General features: G+C 48.2%; 1 protein-coding gene across 2 annotated transcripts in view; it reads left to right on the top strand.

Annotated features, from left to right (window-relative positions):
- MADCAM1 (mucosal vascular addressin cell adhesion molecule 1) overlaps nt 1-20,331 on the top strand; it is a 51,941-nt gene extending 31,610 nt beyond the window's left edge. Inside the window, exons 2-6 of one of the 2 annotated variants that reach the window (XM_078670719.1) lie at nt 253-528; nt 3,422-3,745; nt 4,488-5,598; nt 5,731-6,197; nt 19,482-20,331. In XM_078670719.1, coding sequence (XP_078526845.1) covers nt 253-528; nt 3,422-3,745; nt 4,488-5,598; nt 5,731-6,197; nt 19,482-19,627 — 2,324 coding nt within the window. In that variant the 3' untranslated portion in view covers nt 19,628-20,331. Of the gene's footprint in view, nt 1-252; nt 529-3,421; nt 3,746-4,487; nt 6,198-19,481 lie in introns of both variants that reach the window. The other variant, XM_078670718.1, reaches the window with a different exon arrangement.
- Nucleotides 20,332-21,595: the final 1,264 nt, after the last annotated feature.

Here is a 21,595-nt window from a genome sequence, read left to right as displayed (position 1 = left end):
CTTTTGCGCCATACAGATACATCAGAAATACTGACGTATCTGTAACTCCTTGCGCCATGATGCGTCATACTGTAAATATGACGCATCATTGGTGTCGCAAGGAGGGCGCAGTGAAAAGTGACGCATCGCTGTTTTCACGAAGCGATGCGTCACTTTTCATAAATGAGGCCCTTGCAATTTTGGATTGGTCATTATGCTGTTTCTTTAAATGTTTCCTTCATTTTCATGTAGTGCCGTTGTCTTTCCCTGCAGGCCAGCCCTTCCGGAGAGAGAACCAGGTCTCCCTGCTGCCAAAAGACGCCCTGGTGCACCTGGGGGTCTCGGTCCAGTTTAACTGCTCCACGCCATGCCCGAACGCCATATTCACCTGGAAGGGGCTGGACACCAAACCTGGCCACGTCACCTCCACCCCCCAGTACAGCCTGTTGTACATAGCCAGCACTGCCCCGCACAACGAGGGGAGCATCATATGTAAGGCCATCTGCGGGGGTCACGAGCAGCAGAGGACCAGCTTGCTGCGGCTCTACTGTAAGTTTGGGGTGATGGAAGGGGAACGAGGTGTCTGCGCTGCATTTCTAATTCTTCTGTGTCCAACGTAGGCCCAGAAGAGCCGGTTCCAGGATAGGATTCAAGGAGAATCACTGAGTACGTGATCTATTTAGACTCATTGGGTGTACATTTACCTTATGTGAATGGTCTGATCTGCTCATCCTGTGCCCACTTTGGGCACCACAGTGTTAGTCCTCCTTAGGCCTTCAGCTCTCACTACTGCTCACAAGCATCACTCCTGGATGTTCCCAGTGTTACATTTAGAGTACACTGGGTCATGCATACCTGAGACACAGGGTGCAGCAACCCACAAACTGTAGTTAATTGGAGTAAGAGCAGACACACACCAGGTGTAAGACCTGCTGCCAACCTTCACTCTGAGGGGCATATTACCAACAAGTAGCGATATTTATCGCTAAATAGGCTTAGCGATGATTTTTTTATCGCTGCCTATCACTGGATATGTTAGCGGAGAAAACATGCTATTAGCAACGTTTTTCTCCATTGTGCTAAAATATCCAGCGATAGCGGCGAAATGCATGAATATCGCTGAGAATACAGCGATATTCACGCATTAGCGACGAAATGATCTTAGCCATGTTATCCACCTCCCATTGGATAACATGGCTAAGAACTGGTCTGGGCAGGCGTTGGTATTTGGAGATATTCGCGCTTAGCACAAATATTTCCAACACTACGCCTGCCTTGCTAATAGGCGATAGCAACGTTAGTGACTGCTTTCAGTCGCTAACAGGTTGGGTACGCCCACTTTGCATGTCATTAGCGATAAACATCGCTGACATGCAAAGCGGGACCCAAACCGCTCGCTATCGCCTAAAAGCTGTCGCTAACATCAGTTAGCGACAGCTTGCTAATAGTGAGATAGAATTATCGCGATGGAAATATTCCCGCTATCGCCAAAAACCAACGTCTGCTCAGACCAGTTCTTAGCCATGTTACCCAATGGGAGGTGGATAACATGGCTAAGAGCATTTAGTCGCTAATGCGTGAATATCGCTGTATTCTCAGCGATATTCACGCATTTTGCCGCTATCGCTGGATATTTTAGCACAATGGAGAAAAACGTTGCTAATAGCATGTTTCCTCTGCTAACATATCCAGCGATAGGCAGCGATAAAAAATCGTCGCTAAGCCTATTTAGCGATAATTATCGCTACTTGTTGGTAATATGCCCCCAGGTTCCTACACTAACATCTCAAGTGTATGTAAAGCATGCTGGTTGTGTGCTCAGTGTTATACATCCATGATGTGTGAGTGATCAGAATAATGGAGGCCACCGGATCCATTTTGGATGCCACTGGCCTTATACCGTATTCAGTGGCTACAAGAGTTAGTGCCCAGAGACTCAGGCTTGTAAATGAGCATTGAAGTGTGTAGTTTTAGTACAACTCTGTGATTAAAGTACTTATTGTTCTTCCAAAGTTAAACTCTGGGCTGGACATTCACTTTACTGAGCCTGTTGATTGATTGTTGAGCACCCCCAGACTACCTCCTTGAGAGGCCTGTGACGGCTGGCCCTTGCTTCCCTGAGGGTCAACGCTGGAGTGGACTGTACCTGGCACCGTTTGCAGAGCCAGCGCAGGACAGGCCCCTGGACACCAGAGGCAAATGACCTCAGCCCCATGGGAGCAGCCCAGTAGCACCTTGATCGTGGTCATGATACTCAGGGGCAATTTTACTGGAAACTCACAAACTTTGACCCTAATATACAGGGCAATGGACAAGTGCAATACTTTGAAACTTTAAAAATGTGCCATGACGCATTGCACCGATTGAGCACGGCCACGACCAGGGAACTCCTAAACTTTACCCTTATATGTAGGGAAATGGAGGTGTGTAAAATCCGTATTTGTAAAGCGCAAACTACTCACCCTTATGGGTCTCAAGGTACTGGGGGCCGTTGTGGAAATTGAACCATATTACCAACGATTAGCGATATTTATCGCTAACGAGGCTTAGCAACGATTTTTTTATCGCTAAGCATCGCCGGAAATTATCGCAGAGATAACTTGCTATTAGCAAGGTTTATCTCAGAAGTGATAAAAATCCTCGCGCTAACTGCCAAATGAGAGATTATCGCTGGAAAACCAACGATAATCTCTCGAAGTTTGGCGTTAGCTTGATGATAGGGGCTCACAAACTTAGCCATGATATCCACCTTCCATAGGATATCATGGCTAAGTCAGGAAAATACCAGGTGTAAAAAAGCAGCGCTAACCGCGGTTAGCGCTGCTTTTTTTTATCACTAACAGGGTTAGCGAAATCCTTGATAATAGGAGAAATGTCGCTTAACAACATTCCTCCTATTATTTTTCTCTGGAATGCCCCCTTTGCATCTCATTAGAGATGCAAGGAGAAGCGTAGAGAAAAAGGGTGCTAACTTGCGAATTTGCGTGTTAGCACCCTGTTGCTGATAGGGAGATAATTTTATCTCCGCTTTCTTGGCTTTTAAAGACAAAAAAGCGGAGATAAATCCCTTGATAATATGCCCCTAAGTGAGCTATTGCTTAGAGTCACATGGTGCTCAGCGGGGCAGCCACTGGAGCCGGGGATCGAACCCTGAGCCCTCTGCTCCAAAGTCAGCTGCCCTGGCCGCTGCACCACACCTCTCCAAACTTGGGTATCCTAAAAATGTGTCCATGGTTCTCAGGGACAACTGAAGTGTGAATTAAGCCACACCCAGATTTAGGAACCAGCAGTCGCTCTGAGACATGAATGATAGTTCCATGCTCACTCCTTAAAATTCACCCAGGCCATAAGTCTGGACCAGTTAAGTGTGTGATATGCCAGTCTGTACCAGGCTCTGTTGGAGGGTTCAGGCTGGCAGGAAATGACTCTCTCTCTATCTCAGCTCTTCCAGACACCATGCAGCTGACTCTCCACCCAGAGAGGGGGTCCGGGCAGCCAGACCATCTCATCTGCTCCATCCGACGGGTGCACCCCCTCGACGCCTTGACGCTGAGCTGGTACCGCGGAGAGGAAAGGCTGGAGACCCCGGAACAGCAGAACATCAGTAGCGAGGAGGAAGAGATGGACGACGTGCAGAGTTTCCAGCTGAGGCTCGACCTCCCAGGAAGGGAGGCGATGGAGGGAGAAGAGTACCGGTGCGAGGCGGAACTGAAGCTACGGGGAGGCACGATGCGTCGGAATAAAACCATTCATTTCAGTGCCTTTAGTAAGTGGGGAAAATAACTTTCAATTTAAGAGTAAGCCATGGGCCTCAGCAAAGGACCTTGGGCCGTATTATCAAGAAAGGGCGATACATTATTGGTGCTTTTATCGGCAGGAAACTGCTGCTAAAATGGCGATAATGGGCTTGATAATATGCCCTTGTGAATTCCCATAGAAGCCCAGGTTAACACCAGAACCTGGGCTTCTATGGGAATTCACAAGGGCATATTATCAAGCCCATTATCGCACCTTAAGCGCCGATAATGTATCGCCCTTTCTTGATAATATGGCCCCTTAATCTTATTCTATGTGTGCTTTATGGTCTGATTCGCTGAACGTGATCTTGTCTTTCATACCGTTAGACACTGGATGTGCCTTTGGTCCATTTGTAGCTTTGTCTACTTAGTATTTATACTCCCTTTGTCTCCTTTTTAGGTTTACTCCCTTTGACTCCTTTCTATGTCCAGTCCTTCTGTCCCTTTCTATGTTCAGTCCCTTTGTCTCCTTTCTATGTTTATTCAAGTTGTTGCCTTCCTACTTTGCCAGGTCTTTGTCTTCTTTCTATGTTTGCCTCACCTCTATGTTTCCCCTTTCCAGGCCCTCAGTTTGCATCTCTTATTGTGCATTAGGAGGGACTGCAAGATTGATTATTTATGGCCTGGTGATTGGAGGATCAATCGTTTAAGAGACATAAAACATAGGTTGTCTGCAAGATGGAGTGAATTAACCAACTGTTTTATTCATAGATGGTCATGCGGTGGACCCAACAACTGGCCCCAGAGAGGACTGCTGCGCAGGCGCAACTGTCACCGTAAACAGTAACCCCACAAACGAGCCAGAGACCAGCACAGGACACCCCGCGACTGAGACTTCACCCGCCAGAAACACCGGGCAAGAGACTGTCGCTATTCAAGGGATTGTGACCGGGGCAACCGTTCAGGCAAAGCCCGACCCTGAGGCGGCAACAACCAGATTGAACCCCAAAAATAAAATCATATTCTACACAGTGAACCCTAAAGAGACTTCAGCTACCAGCGTGAACCCCACAAATGAGTCTGTAATGGAAGTGAACCACTTAGCTGAAAGAGCAAGGAAGGGCCTCCTCAGAAATGAGACGTTCACCTCCAGATGGAACCCCACGCAAGTGGCCTCCACTTCCGCACTGAACCCCAGAACTGGGACTGTACTCTACAGAAGGAACCCTGTAAATGTGACCCCCACTGCCACACTGCGCCCCAGAACTGGGACTGTACTCTACAGAAGGAACCCTGTAAATGTGACCCCCACTGCCACACTGAACCCCAGAACTGAGACTGTACTATACAGAAGGAACCCTGTAAATGTGACCCCCACTGCCACACTGAGCCCCAGAACTGAGACTGTACTCTACAGAAGGTACCCTGCAAATGTGACCCCCACTGCCACACTGAACCCCAGAACTGAGACTGTACTATACAGAAGGAACCCTGTAAATGTGACCCCCACTGCCACACTGAGCCCCAGAACTGAGACTGCACTCTACAGAAGGAACCCTGTAAATGTGCCCCCCGCTGCCACGCTGAACCCCAGAACTGAGACTGTACTCTACAGAAGGTACCCTGTAAATGTGACCCCCACTGCCACACTGAGCCCCAGAACTGAGACTGTACTATACAGAAGGAACCCTGTAAATGTGACCCCCACTGCCACACTGAGCCCCAGAACTGAGACTGTACTCTACAGAAGGTACCCTGCAAATGTGACCCCCACTGCCACACTGAACCCCAGAACTGAGACTGTACTATACAGAAGGAACCCTGTAAATGTGACCCCCACTGCCACACTGAGCCCCAGAACTGAGACTGTACTCTACAGAAGGTACCCTGTAAATGTGACCCCCACTGCCACACTGAACCCCAGAGCTGAGACTGTACTCTACAGAAGGAACCCTGTAAATGTGACCCCCACTGCCAGACTGAACCCCAGAACTGAGACTGCACTCTACAGAAGGAACCCTGTAAATGTGACCCCCACTCCCACACTGAACCCCAGAACTGAGACTTTAGCCTATGGCACCAGTCCTACAAACACGATGGTAATGTTTACAAAGAACCCCACTAATAGGACACTAACTTTTAGAGTGACCCCCACAAATGAGACTGTAGCCCTCGGAGATAATACCACAGCTGTGAACTCAACCACCCGAGGCAAACCCAGAAATGAGACAGTAAACACCAGAATTCAGTTCACAACTGCGACTGCAGTGGCTAGAGGGGTGGACGCAACAGGGGACCCCAAAAGAAAAATCACAGTTGCGAGCAGGCGCCCTATCCTTAGTACCCAGAATACAGACGTGACAGACTCTATCACCAAGAGGAGGGGGTACAGTGGTACTAAGCACACTTCCACTCCAGAGGACAACACAGCACCACCAATCTCTTCCAAATCACACCCCACAGAAAGAGTACCCCCTAAACGTGAGTATGAATGCACGGAGCGGCTGCAAAGTGGCATAAACCCCAAATGAAAACGTCAAGGGGGATATTTACAAGAAAATGTCGGAGCACAGTGTTACGCCCCAATTGGTAAGGCGCTGTCACATTTTTAAAACACAGAGATGTGTCGTATTTACAAAAATACGGCACACCCCTTTGTTTCCCTTGCACTGGCGTTAAAAAAGCTGCATAGCACCAGTGCAGGCACCCTTGCGCCGTGTTGCAAAAGTGGCTGTGATGCAGGGGTGATTGTTTATGTGCAGGGAGGAACACTTTCCGGCACATAAACAATCGTTAAAGGCGATTTGCTGTTTCTGTGTGCTGTAGAATTCAACACACTTAAGAAAGAGCAAAAAACGAGGAGAAATTAATCATTTCTCCTTGTATCGCCATCCTAAGACTAGGTTTTACCTGTCCTTAGTATTTAGCGCTGCCCCAGTCTTGTAAATATCGGACCGCATCAAAAAGTAATGGGTGTTGCGGCGGAAACACCCATTGCTTGCCCCTTTGGCGTAGCGGACTGCTGCAGTAAGGGGCATATTTACAAGGAGGTGTTAAGTAATGTCAAGTGGCTTTACGCCACCTTGTAAGTATGGGGTAGAGAGCAACGTCAGCAGAGCACCAGAAAAAGTGACGCTCCGGTGGCGTTCGGGTCTTGTAAATATGCCCCCAAATGTGTTGAAAAGAAGAGAGGGTTCCTCAACCATCAATAGGTTTTCCATCAGTCCTCAAACGCGAGGCATCACTTAGAGCTTCACCCCAGCCCTCATGAGGTACTGGGTCCATCCAAGAGCAAGTCTCTGGAAGCCTGGCAAACGGCAGCACTGCAACCCTTGGGTTCAAGGCTGCGTCTCCAGTGCCTGATTCCAAGGGATCCCCTGCAGATCCCACCTGCATCCCTCTGCATATATATATATATATTCTGGACTTGCGTGCCTTGGTCCCCATGGTAGCATGCTGGGAATACACAGGTTGGCTGGATAAGGCGTTCCCATAACTGTGTGTGGCCCTGGGTTACCAGTATCGGTGCCCAGGAAGTTCTGGCTGGTTTGCTCTGGGATAACCTGTGTCTATATGACAATGCAAAAACAACAATTGATGGACAGAATGCAGAACAATGTCATACATTCACCCGAGTACAGAGATCTGGGCCTCAATCCATCGTTTTTCCCAGTTTGAAACCAGACATATGCAAATCAGTCTTGGACCTGTGCCCAATGGGAACGGTCCGGCCCGAACTCCCAGCCAGGGTCTCCCTGTACTGGAAACAATCATCCTAGAACCAGTTTCGGGGTTTCACCCCTCATCAGCCAGGATAGCTTGACCCCAGTGGCATGGAGAGCACGGGACCCACGTCTGGGCATACCCGTCCCACTCGGGTGACAAGTGCAAAAACAACAATTGATGGACAGAATGTAGAACAATGTCAAATATTCACCCCAGTACAGAGATGTAGTCCTAAATCCATAGTTTTTATGCTCACCATGCCAATCCAGTTTGAACCCAGCCATATGCAAATCAGTCTTGCCCCTGTGCCCAATGGGAACAGTCCAGCCAGAACTGCCAGGCCAGGTTCTCCCTGTACTGGAAACAAGCATCCTAGGACCGGTTTCAGGGTCCATGATAGCTTGACCCCAGTGGCATGGACAGCAACTGGTCCCAGGATGCTTGTTTCCGGTCCATGAAGACCTGGCTTGGCAGTTCGGGCTGGACTGTTCCCACAAGGAACAGTGTCAAGACTGATTTGCATATGGCTGGGTCCACACTTGGGTGGTTTGGTGAGCAAAAGAATGATGGATTGAACCCAGATCCTTGTGACTGGGGGTGAATGTTTGCATTGTCTATTATTCCGTCCATCAATTGTTTCTATCTATATGGCAATGCCCACGAGTAAGTCCGGCTGGGCCCTCGGTTCCTCCTGTCTGTACGGCAGCGGCTTGAAGAGATAGACCAGCTGCACCAGGGACTCCCTCCATCTCTGTGGTTTGTGTTCAAGATTATGAACAAGGTGTTTGAGCCCCAAAATTACTGCATGTTTAAGGCAGCTTGTATGGCGGGGAGGGAGGTAGAGACTGTATGAACAGAGAAACTGGCTGACACGCTGCCAAGTGTGAAAGTATTTTATTTCTATTGCTTCAAAGCTGGGAGTTGCATGCAGCGTCAACCTCTCCCCTTACCACTGCTTCAGATATTTACAATGGTTGTGAGACCTTGAGCTCCAGGCTTGTCACAAGCGGATACCACAGTTGGTCTTGTGGTTCACCCTGCTTGTGAGTGTATGATCCACGCACAGCCCTTGTCAGGGCATCTGGCTGCTAGCACTGGTACATTGTACAGGTCGGGAATAACAGAAGCTACCTGTGAGAAGTTGGCCTGGTATATGATGTTCACTATTCTAGTGATCACCTTGCACTAGTCCAAACAACCCTTATGGTGATGGTTGTAAGTCAACCTTATAGACCAGCTATCCTAGTGGTAGCGTGGACAGAACAGTCTTGGGCTAAAAGACTCTTGAGGGCGTATAAAGCCAGCTGTTTTACCATATGTAACCCCTTAAATATCAAATGAAAGGACACCACACAGGATATATATAAAATATATATGTATTTATTTACTAACACACTACTCTGAACTCTTTATGAGATCAGAGGCCAAAGCACATAACAAAATGCTTAGTCAGAATACGTTAAGTTGCACAATTTAGTTAGGCCCTAGGGGCGAAGCAAACCATATATTAAGAAAGTGGTTGTGGTATGTGTATGTTTCATAGCCATGTCTCAATAAAGTTTTCTTGTTCTGTTGCCATGGTATTCTCAGAATGTATTATGTTATTTTGGAATACTGTTATGTCAGATTTAAATTGTAAAGCAGAAGCGGTTGGAGTTGGTGGTTACAGGACGTCTTACTGCTGTGCACCAGTGGGTCTTTACTGGTTTATGTAATAAACCTAATTTTACTTGCATTACCGACTTTAGCGCCTCTTTACAGTGGTATAAGTACCACGTCACGAGAAAAGGAAAGGCCTAGGGCCTAGGGAATCGCTGGGGCTACACTATCTGAACAATAGTTTAGGAGTAGGAGGCCCACAGGCGGCGCGTGCAGTGTCTTTACACACACGCGTGAGTCAATGCACAGTCAATGGGAACTTAGAAGTGAGATTTAGAAGGATTTAGGACACTTCCGGTTTAGCTAGGAGGAAACAACTAAAGACTTAGGGACATATTAGCAAGCTGAAGTATCGCTGCTTTTTCGGCGAATTGTGCCGAGAAAGCGGCGATACTTCCAGCGCCCTATTAACAAGGGCATGCTAACGCCTGCCTCAAGCCCACTTTGCATGTCTGCGAGAAACATCGCTAATGACATGCAAAGTGGGCGTTCCCACGTCCAATCACATGTAAAATGTGGTTGGAGGTGGGAACACCCTATTACCAAGGCAGGCGTTGGGAGAAGAAGACCTGCGATAAACTTGTTTATCGCAGGTCTCCCAACGCCTGCTCTGACCAGGTGTTAAGGCATTGATATCATGGGGGTGTGGATCATAACGCTGAATCCATCACCCCATGTTATCAAGGCACACATTAGCGCGTGAAAACAACGTTTGTTTTCATGCGCTAATGTTCCATATTGCCGACTATCGCCGGATTTAATTTCGCCTACGTGTTGCGCATTGATAATTACGCGCTAACACGGCGAAAAAATCCGGCGATAGCCGGCGATATGGAAATGTGCGATGTGCGTTATATAAAGCACATCTAGATAATATGCCCCTTAGACACTTGGATAGTCAATACCCTTGGGAGCACCGAAGTACTCACGTTACCTCACCCACGGACGGCGGGTGCATAGGTGTGAAGATGTGTCGGGTTTCGTCGTTGAATCCTATGGAGCCTTGAAGAAAGATGCTGCAGGCGACCAGGAGGAAGATGTCCGGGTGGATCCAAGGGGGGATCGAGGATGAAGAGGACCTGAAAGCAGTGGGGACAGAGTCTGGGTCACTAGCCAGTGACCGGGTGGAACCAGGAAGGAGCCAGACGACGTTGAGGAGCAATCAGGTGCTGTCTTGAAGCTTTTCTTGGGAGCCACGTGGACCAGGAGGCGTCGACGACGACCAGGTGCTGGAGACGAGCTGTCCCACGAAGGTTCTCGCAGATGGAGGGGTCGACTTCCGGATTGGAGTCAACAAGCTTTGGCAAAGGCAACCCACGCAGGATTCAACAAAGTCTTCTGGTGCAGACAAGCAAGGTCGGGGGTGCCTCACCTTTGCAGGGAAGCAAGGGCCAGTCTGGAGCAACCAGACCAGCGAGGTGGTTCAAAAGGATTGTCGTCACAGAGGCTACTAGCCAACGGGCCAGCAACCGGACAACGCGTCGAGCAGAACACAAGCAGAAGGGCCCCACGCAGAACTCGTGGAGTGTGGAGGGCTGATCTTCGGTGCAGGTGGAGCTCGGGTTCGGGGTTTCTCAATCCCCAATGCACAGCTTCGAGGATGCCTCAGGAGCTGCACAGTTAGCAAGTTGCAGACTTTCCAAGTGGTCCGGTCCCACGTGTCTCGTCGCCTCCAAGGATCTCAGCTATGCTGCAGTCGTGAAGAGAGGGTCAGAGAGGTCTGGAAGTCTGGGTCTTGTCAGGCTCTGTGCTCGGGTTCCGGCGGGAACGTCGACAAAGCAAGCCGTTGATTTGCTGGATGGTGCATGGTTGCCCAGGGTGGTCACTCCTTGGCCACATGGGAGATTCTACAGTCTTCAGTGTCATCAGAATGTGGAAGGTCCAGAGTTTAGTGTCAAGTTTCGATTCAGGATTAATCTAAAGTCTCAGGACTCAGCTCCTACCTTTATATAACTAAAAGGGTCTGGATTACTTTTTAGGTCCCTCCTATGGGTGGGACCAGGAAGGGGGGTGGTTACACCCCCTCTCCTTTGTCCAGTTTCATGCCAGAGCTGGGGCTGGAGTGTCCCAGCAACCGGTTTGAACTGGGGTATGCAAGGAGCACCTTGTGTGCTCCAGGCAGTGTCTTATTCTATTCAGCCCTCCCTGTCCCAATACACAAAGTCCTGTCTGGGGTGGTGCTCGCACCTCCCCAGGCAGGAAACCTATTGTCCAAACCTCCGTGACTGGAAGGACTCCCAGCAGCAGGAGGTCAGACTTGTGTCGGTGGCAGCAGCATCCATTTTGTGACACTGGGGCTCTGGTTAACTTTAACCGGGATAGTCAGCAACAGCATGTCTTCTCCCTCTAGAAGGGTGGAATGCTACCCCCGTCGCCAGAATTGGCGAGGGGGTAGTATTCCAAAGCGTATGACACCTTACACGACATGTTTGGATAAAGCCAAACCAAAGTTATCATTTAACCGCGAGGATTATAATGCACTTCAGAGTATATGGTATGGCGATATCATAGAACAGCTATAAGGACATGGTTCCGAAAGCTGCAGACAGGCTCAGCTCATGCTAGAGCACCATCTCACACATAACCAAGCACTCTGCCTCCAGGATTGTTAAGGCCTGCCATAGGAGTGACTTATAGGTTACTGTGTGTCTATATATAAGAGTAGATATAGGAATACTATACCTAAGCAAGGGGTGATTACACGACCTTGCCCCAGCTGAGTGATCAGCCAGTTGTGTCAGTTTGGATGGCCAGCCAGGGGTGGCATAATACATGCTGCAGCCCCTGGTAGGCCTTGGGTGCACCTATGCCCTGGGTACCTATGGTACACTGTACAGGGGCTGATAAGGTGACCCAATATCCAATTGGAGATGTACCTAGAGCACATGGAGTCCATTTAACAGTGAGAGCAGATAGCCTGGGGCCCCGATTAGCAGGATCCCAGGCCAACTAAGTCGAAAACCAGCTAAACACAAGGCAACAAATCTGGGTAACCATAGTCAGGTATCCACCTTCCTACACTACCAAATTGGCCAAATCTACTCAGGGATCTATAAAAACCCAACTGAGCTGTGAGGAATTCTCAGCCTTCTTTACAGACAAAGCCAACTCTCTAGAAAGGCAACTCAGGATGGCAGCAGACAACCTCTCGAGCCCATTGTCATCACAGAACGATGTTACCATGCACACCGCTCAAGCCATGATGAAAAATAAAGCACAAGGATCGACCCTCGATGTTATATGAACAGAAGACCATTGCCAAAACTCTCTCAGCTATAAAACCAAATAACCACTACAAGGACCCCCTCCCCTTAACCTCTTGCATGCTGCCGCGATTCTGCGCCTGTGCGGCAAAATCGCGAGTGGGCGGGTTTATGACGGCCCCCAGCCGTCATCAGCACACAAGCGCCATAGTGCAGGACGGATGGGGGCCGTCATCAGCATGCAAGGGGTTAAAATGCTTGAAAAGAATCAACAACATCGTGTCCCCATATGGACAACAATAATCAATGCCTCACTGGCTCAAGGCTCCTTACCAGGTTGCCTAAAAACAGGTTAAGTCCTCCCCATCATTAAAACACCTACAGGGACCCGGCAGACCCAAACACCTTTCGTCTAATATTTCATTACTAGCCAAACTACTTGAAAAATGCGCACAATAACAACTGAGCCATCACATCACTAAATTCACTCTGTTGGACGACTGCCAATCTGGTTTCAGACCAGGCCACAGTACGGAAAGAGCAATCCCCGGAGAGGGGTTGGCCTAACGGCTAGGGCGCTCGACCTCGGACCTGGGGAACTTGGTTCGAGTCTCGTTAACGACGCCAAAAACCCCCTGTGATTCTGAGCAAATCACTTAATCTCCCCGTGCCTAAAAAATGAAAGTGTGTCCTCATGTAACGTAACTGGTGCTATGTAAAGCACTCTGATAACTGATTCGGTTTGGTTCAAGTTCGCGCTATATAAAACTCTAAAAAAAAAAAAAAATCCTACATATAGTGGATAATGCATTACAGGCACGGGATCACAAAGAAACATGTCTACTAGTTCCTCTTGACCTGTCTTCTGCTTTTGACACAGTAAATCATGAAAAATAACTAGCCCGCATTGAAGACAGGATGGAATTATCTGGAAATGTGCTGGAATGGTTTAAATCCTTCCTACAGAACAGAACGCAAAGATTCATGGTCAACCAGGCGCTGTCCTCACATCCCCAAATTCGATTGGAGTTCCAAAAGGCTCAAATTTATCTCCATCACTATTCAACCTATATGTCGAACCCCTTACAGAAATTCTCCAGCACGCCAACATCTCCTATCACATGTACGCAGATGACACTCAGATCTACATCAAGATCGCTTCGCTGGAGGAGATCAAGACAATGAATAATGCCTTAAAGGTGTCATTACATTAGTTAACTAGCCATCATCTGAAACAAAAATCACAAAAAACTGAGGGGCATATCATCAAGGAAACGTGATAAATATTGCATTTCCCACTGCGCGATTCTGTTTAACGCTGCGTATCGCTGGATTTAATCACCGTGATATCGCATTATTATCAAGGCTATCTCCACTGCGATTAAATCCAGCAAAAGCGGCTTGAAACAGAATCGCGCAAAGCAGGAAATGCAATATTTATCGCGTTTCCTTGATGATATGCCCCTATGCCTCAGCCGTACAATCCACCTGCCATTAAAAGTATGGCTTAGTCAGTTTCTGATGAACAGGACTACCCAAGATCTCCACAGCACCACAAAAAGCCTGTCTCAAAGCAGCCGCAAGACTCATTACAGGTTGAAGAAAACACAACCACGGGGCATATCAGCAAGGGCCGGCGATAATTATCGCTCAGCGCGCTTAGCGCAAGGATATTTATCGCCCGCTATCACAGGATTTTATCGCTGAGATAGCTTGCTATCAGCAACGCTTATCTCCAAAGCGATAAAATTTCATGCGCAAGCTGCCAAAGTTACGATTATCGCTGGAAATCCAGTGATATTCGCACAACGTTTGGCGATAGCTTGATGATAGGGCAGGACAGACTTAGCCATTATATCCACCTTCCATTGGATATAATGGCTAAATCAGACTGAAAGCAGGCGTAAGGAAAGTAGCGATAACCGCGGTTAGCGCTACTTTTCTTATCGTTACGCAGGTTAGCGAGCAGCTTGCTGATAGGAGAAATGTCGGTTAGCAACATGTCTCACGTTATTTGGGGGAGGAACGTCCAATTTGCATCTCATTAGAGATGCACAACTGGGCGTTCAGGGAAATGGCGAAAAGGCATGGAAACACGCGCTAACGTGTCCATGCTGATTGGGCGTTAAAATTATCGCTGCTTTTGCGGAAAAAAGTGCAGCTAAAGCGGCGATACTGCCCTTGATGATATGCCCCCACATTTCCCCACACTTGAAGGCGTTAAACTGGCTACCATATTAAGCCAGAATTCAGCTTAAACTGGCATGTATCATCCACAAAGCGCTCCACTACAACACACCAATGTACTTAGCCCAGAAAATTGAGGTATCCGGTGGAGGCAGACCATCCCGGAGTGCCGGAGACCTGATGCTGAAACCTCCCATCTTTCAGAAGAAGGGAACGTATGACAGCATTCTCCGTAGCTGCTCCAGAATCTGGAACTCACTCCCTCCAAACATTAGAAGAATTCCAAACATGTCAACCCTCAAGAGGGAAGCAAAGACTCATCCCTCATGAGGCGGAAAGCCGGGAGGTAAAGAGGCACGTTTGTTTTTATGAGTGTGATTGGCTGACTGTCGATTTAGGACCTGAAGCCTTTTAAAATTGTTATTGACCTACTTGTGCACGAGTTGACACCCGGTGCCCACAGACCTCTGCTGGTCCCCCGCAGCCGATTCACGGGCTGACACGGGGCAGATACAGAACTAACACGCGCCATCTTGGGGTAGGTGTAAGGGGAGCGTTCCAGCTGCCTGGCCTCTCCCGCCCTCTTCCACTTCCGCTTTAAATGCCTGACCTACACCGGAGGCGCAGCGGGCGCGCCAAAGGCAAGCCCGTCTGTGCCCGTCCGTGACCGACCGGGGCCAGGGGCAGGAACCCCTGTGGGTCTCAGGTTTCGGAAGCACTATAGCTCCCTTGAGCTTAGAAACCTATTGTTACATTTCATGTATAGTATCAACTATACCCAGCTTCTGTGGATTATTTAACACCTATGTCCTCCAATAGACAATATTTGTCTGCACAGTATAACTCTTAAGAATGGAGACAAACAGTGCGCACACTGTCCTTTTGTCGTCTATAGACAACTTGGGTCTAGGTGCAAGGGCAAGATACTAAATCTCGCCCTGCTAAACTGCCGGTCCCTGGGGAAACATAAGATGGAAATATATGACTACCTGACGGATCATCAGGTGGATGCTTTATTCCTCACGGAGATGTGGCTGAATCCCGCATCGGCACCAGATGTACTGGCTGCCCTCCCACTGGGATATGATATAAAGAGATTAGACAGGAAGAAGGGGAAGGGGGGAGGAATTGCGATTATACACAAACAAGAGCTGGTGTGCACCTTAGAAGAGATGGATATTGGAAATAGTGAGACAGGGTTCTTTTCCATAGCAGTGCCCCATGGATACTGTCTCCAGGGATTTTTAATATATCGCCCCCCGGGACCTGGAGCCAGCTTTCCCACGCAACTGATGGATACTCTCACGCTCTCTGCCCTCAAACATGAGAGACTCCTCCTTCTAGGGGACTTAAACTATCATTTTGCCGACCCCTGAACGCTGAAGCTCAGGAAATTAGGCAGGAGCTAGCAGGCATACAGATGCTGTTAAAATCAGAAATGCCCACTCATTGCCAGGGTCATCTCCTGGACCCTATCCATGCCAATTGGGATACCTTGATCGTAGCACCCCCAACTCCCGTGATTTGGTCTGACCATTTTCTAGTCTCATTTCGGGTAGCGGTCCCGGATAGTGGACCTCAGTATGGGACCGGCATTTCAAATAAACACAGGAAATGGGCTAAGTTCTGCCCAGAGGAATTTAACAAAATAATAGAATCAGGAGGTCCTCTCGAGGGCGAGGAAATAGACTCTGCCTGCGAAACACTAGACCTGCGAATCCAAAAGGCGCTAGACCACACAGCGCCATGGACTCGGAATGCGCCAGTGAGGAAATCTAAATCCGCCCCCTGGTTCAATACTGAACTGCGAGGACAAAAAGCAAAATGTAAAAATCTAGAGAGAAAATGGCAGCGTTGCTTTTCGGAGACAGAGAGAGCTGAATATAAGAAAGGCTTAAAAGACTATCATGCCCTGATCCGGAGAACGAGGAGAAGCTACTACTGCACCAGAATTAAGAATGCGAACAACTCCATGAAGGAAATGTTCCTAGTATATAGGGAACTATCAGATCTCGCCCCACTGGCAGCCCCGATAAAAGGATCAGTCAAAGCCTGCAATCAAGTAGCAGAGTTCTTTGCCAGTAAAGTAGACAAAATTTACGCGGCTTTTCCGGAGGCAGCTAGAGTAGGGGATGGCAGGGTGGAAATCCCCCTGACTACACGGGACAGCAACTGCCTCTCGGCATTTCTAGTACCCTCACGGGAAATAATATGCCATATAGCAGGTAGCATTAAATCAGGATCACCGAATGACCCAGCTCCCCCCCAAAAAATTTTTGGCAGCATAACCACTCTGGAGCCATATATTAGTCACTTACTTGCTCTCTCATTTGCATCAGGACAAGTACCTGCTTTATGGAAGAAAGCAATAGTTCTTCCTTTGAGGAAAAAGCCCAATATTAGTTTAGTAAATCTGGAAAACCTGCGACCCATTTCCCTTCTCCCCTACTTTGCCAAAATCGCGGAGAAAGCAGTCAATAAGCAACTCTCTGCATTTGCTGAGACTAACGGACTGCTCCACCCCTCTCAGTCGGGATTCCGCGCTCTACACTCTACTGAGTCGGCCCTGCTGTCTTCAACGGAAGCCCTACGGAGATACGCAGATGAAGGCCAGACAGCGGCACTGATCCTCTTGGATCTCAGTGCCGCTTTTGACACTGTAGCGCATCACACACTGCTACAGTGTCTTAAAAAGGGAGGAGTGAGAGGCAAAGCATGGGAGTGGCTGGAATAATTTCTTACAGGCCGCAGTTTCCAGGTTGCACAGGGACAGTTTAGGTCCAAAGAAATAAAACTCAAGCAGGGAGTCCCACAAGGCTCCAGTCTCAGCCCCACCTTATTCAATTTGTATGTGGCCCCTGTTGGAGGAATCACAGACAAATTTGGGGTTGAGACAGTGTCGTATGCATACGACACGCAACTGATTGTGACGTTGACGCAACCAGAGGAGCAATGTGCGGCGAATTTCGCGAGCTGCTTGCAGGAGCTGGCCAAGTGGATGGCGGACAACTGCCTCCGTCTTAACGGAAATAAGACGGAGGTACTGATGGTAGGTAAATCTCCATCAGTGTGGACCTCAGCATGGTGGCCGGACGAGCTGGGTGAATTGCCCGCACCTAGCAATCTAGTGAAAAACCTAGGAGTCTGGCTAGATAAAAACTTATCCTTCGACCACCAGACCAAACAAGTGGCAGGCACTTGTTTTGGTACACTACGGGTCCTCAGGAAAACACTGGACCTCATGCCTATGACGGTACGCCAGACCCTAGTCCATGCCCTGATAACATCCAGGCTGGACTATGGAAATGTACTATATCTAGGGGCCAGCGAAAAATGCTTCTCGAGACTGCTACGTATACAAAATACGGCGGCCCGTTTGATCCTACAACTACCCAGAAGGGCATCATCACAAAAAGCTCTGAGGACCCTTCATTGGCTCCCTATTAGGGAACGGGTGACGTTTAAGGCCCTCTGTATAGGACATCGTATCCTCCATGGGAGAGGCCCTAGGTACCTGCATAACTATCTTAAGCGGTACGAGCCCACCCGCCAGTTAAGATCCTGTGGCACGGGGCAGGTCCAGAAGGTGAAAAGAGCCAGAATGGGTGGAAAATCTTTTAGAGCTATGACTGCTAGGTTATGGAACAAGCTGCCAGAAAGGCTGCCCTTGGAAACCTCGGAGCTTAGATTCCGTAGAGAGCTTCGAACAGTCCTGTTCCCCAAACCTCAGTGCGCGAAGTAGGATTCCCTTCGCATTCAGACCGAGGCGCTAATGGAAGCAACTGCAGCAACCAGCGCGGGGACACACCTGCTGGTGTAACCAAGCGCTCTATAAAATATATAATAATAATAATAATAAAGATCTTCCTAATGAGCAAATTCCTACCCTAAACAACTGATCATCATCTGCATCGTGGTCAGTTGCTAGGCGCTGCCTATTCTATTCAGGTGCCGATGCGTCCTACCCATGAGAGGTAACAGAGACACCATAACAGTCCTCACCGTTGATCAAAGAGTTAGTTTCAATTAGATCTGGTATAGGAGTTTGCCTCAACAGGACAACAACGTATGTAAGGGTAAACTCTCCAGATCGCTACGAATGCACTCAGGCTGCACGTTATTACAATTAATGGGTCCTACTCTTGTTATTGTCGTAACCAGGTATGAAAGGTACGCATCGGAACCATATGTTTAATACTACTACTATATCTGTTGTACTCTAAACTATTTTCGACATGTAACTCTAAAGCGCTCTGATACCCATGGGTCATGTTCGTGCTATATAAAACTCTGAATAAAATAAAATAAAATACTCACCGCATCCCTGTCACAAGTCAATGAAGTCACCATTCCTTGGGCCTCATTTATGAGAAATGACGCATCGCTGCGTGAAAGCAGCGATGCGTCACTTCTCAGTGCGCACTCCTTGCGTCATGATTGATGCGTCATATTTATAATATGATGCAACATGTCGCAAGGAGTTACAGATACGTCAGTATTTCTTACGTTTCTGTAGTCGCAAAAGTGACGCATTGCTGGAGTGTGTCACCAAAGTGATGCAACTCCAGCAATGTGTACTTTCACATGGGCAAGTTCCATGTTGTTAGTGCCTGCGTCAGTCTTACGCCTGCCATGAAGCAGGCGTAAGATTTTGAAGCATTAGCGGCCAAGAAATGGCGCAGTGAAATCTTATAGATTTCACTGCGTCACTTCCATGACCCTTTCTTGCATCAAAACACCCCCCTTGTATACATTATACCTGGTGCAGGTATAATGTGGTGCAGAGGTTTACAAAGTGACGCATCTACCTAGATGCGTCACTTTGTAAATATGGCGCAACAAGGCGCATTTTTTACACCACTGGTGCGTCACAAAAAGTGACGCACCGGCGGCGTAAAAGGCACGCACAGCCTCATAAATGAGGCCCCTTGTGTTTTTTACTCCACTGCGCTCTCTGTGCCCTATTGACCTGTCTCCTCTGTCTCCACAGCTGGAGTGGATCCAGATTCAGTCGCCGTTTGGTCGGTCTTCTCCTTCCTGGGCCTGCTGACCTCGGGTCTTGGTGTCCACCTGCTGAGCAAAAGACTGACATTTCCAGGGACAAAGAAGGGATCATTCGATCTGGCCAGACTCTGAGAATCACGTCTGTATTTCCTCTTCTACCCAGATGTCCCCTCTTCATTGTACGGGTGAAGCTCCCAGGAACCCCTTTGGGCACTGAGCGAAGCCACGTCTTGGAATCTTGGACAAGGGAGTGCAGTGGACATGTCCAGGAGGTTGGAGGATAGAAGAGGGTTGGAGGAAAGAAGACACCAACCCAAGAGGCGTTCTTTGAAGAACGGTGAATTAAAAGTACACGCCGAACAACAGGGCAACACATACCTGGAACTAAGGTGGTCTTAGTAAAGAGGACGCCTGAGAGTGGGAGATGGACAGCTGCCCTGGCCGAGTGGAGGAACTGTCCCCGCGTGGAAGCCTGGAAGCTCACTGCAGAAGCAATTCTCGCCCTGGAGCAGAGATTTGATAATAATGTTAAGCATGAGGCGGTCAGAGTTCCATCATTAAGGGAGGGGTTCTCAAGGAACGTCAGAAATTATACTCATGCGGAGGGTAGAGATTAATGAACTGGACTTCTGGCCAAGGCCCCTCTGCAAGTTTCGTGAGATCAGTGGTTTTGCAGAATTTGACTATTTTTTCAGGGATATGCATGTGGTATTCTTCTCTGGGGTGTTTTACCCATTGGTTCTTGCATGCAGAATCGTCAACGAGTTTGTCTCCATTATGTGGGATGTATGCCGCGCGCACCTCATGCCTCAGATTAAAATTCTGATCAAGACAAAGCGCCTGTGAAACTGATAATAATGTGAAATTTTTTCCCTCCTATATGACAGCATCGAACTACCTGGAAATCTCAAGAGGCGGCAGTGCCATCTGTGCCCACCTATAGGGGCATATTTACAGGGGTGCACTCTCCGCCAGGCAGGTCACCTCTGCTAAAACAAGCATTGGCATAGGCAATAGGTCTTACGATTTGGAACTGCAAGTTGTGCAGGTGCTTGGGCGATGCTGTTCAGCTTTGGCAAGATAATGTGTAGCATGGGCACAAGAAAGAAAACATTGTGTACGTACGCTCCGCATGTATCTCATAACATAACACAAGCTGCAGGAACTGGGGTCACCAGTTCCCCGGGGATAGCCTGGCACGAGCAGGTAGGCACCCGAAAGCTTAGGTGTTAAGTGACTACACAGCACACGCATCCACTGAGACAATAAAACGCACGCAATGACTGACGCCACTCCAGGGAGTTTGATTTAAAACAGTATGCTTTTATCTAAAATCAAGGTTAGGGTAATCAAAAATCACAGTATCAATTACTCATCAAAGCATTTCATCAGAGGGGAGTAAAGGGAGCAGTTCACTATCCAATTTAACACGTCGCAATAAACATTTCAGGAAAGAATTAGCATCTCATTACTTCACAGAAAACCAGGGTACATTTCATTAGGCATTAAATACCAAGGCACCCCGCGAAGGTGAGCCTCTCATTACACATGGACGACCAGCTCATCAAGCAAGGATGAGCATGTCATGTAGCAAAGGTCCACATGTCATCAGGGAAGTAACCTGTTCAGTAGGCAAATCAATTAGCTTCTCACCAAGCAAGGGTGAACATTTCAGTAAACTCCTTAGCAGGAACAACCTGGACATTAGAGAGGAATGAAAACTTTTCATCGGGTAAGGATAAACCTTTCATCAGGTGAGAATAAAAACATTTCCTTAGGGTAAAACCAACACATTACCTGATGCCTGAATAAGCAGTGCATTTTCCCTATTAATCAGGCCTAACATTTCCTGAGGTAAACCGAAAACATTCATTAGGCATGAAGAAATCACCCTTTCATGGGAATCCCCTGCAGTCTTACTGGAAAATGCAGGCATGAACATTTCATGAGGAAATAACCATTTGAGCAGGAAATCATAACCATTCCATTACTCAGCATTAAACATTTCCTGGAGTAGCTAAAGGTACTTAGGGAACACTGCATTAGGCAGGAACATATAACACTTCCCTATGCAGGAGTAAAACAGTTCATTGAAGATCA

This window comes from Lissotriton helveticus, chromosome 12 (genome assembly GCF_964261635.1).
Source record: "Lissotriton helveticus chromosome 12, aLisHel1.1, whole genome shotgun sequence".
In the NCBI taxonomy this organism is placed as follows: Eukaryota; Metazoa; Chordata; class Amphibia; order Caudata; family Salamandridae; genus Lissotriton; species Lissotriton helveticus.
The sequence above is the reverse complement of the archived record's forward strand: the minus strand, read 5'-3'. Positions and strand labels throughout refer to the sequence as shown.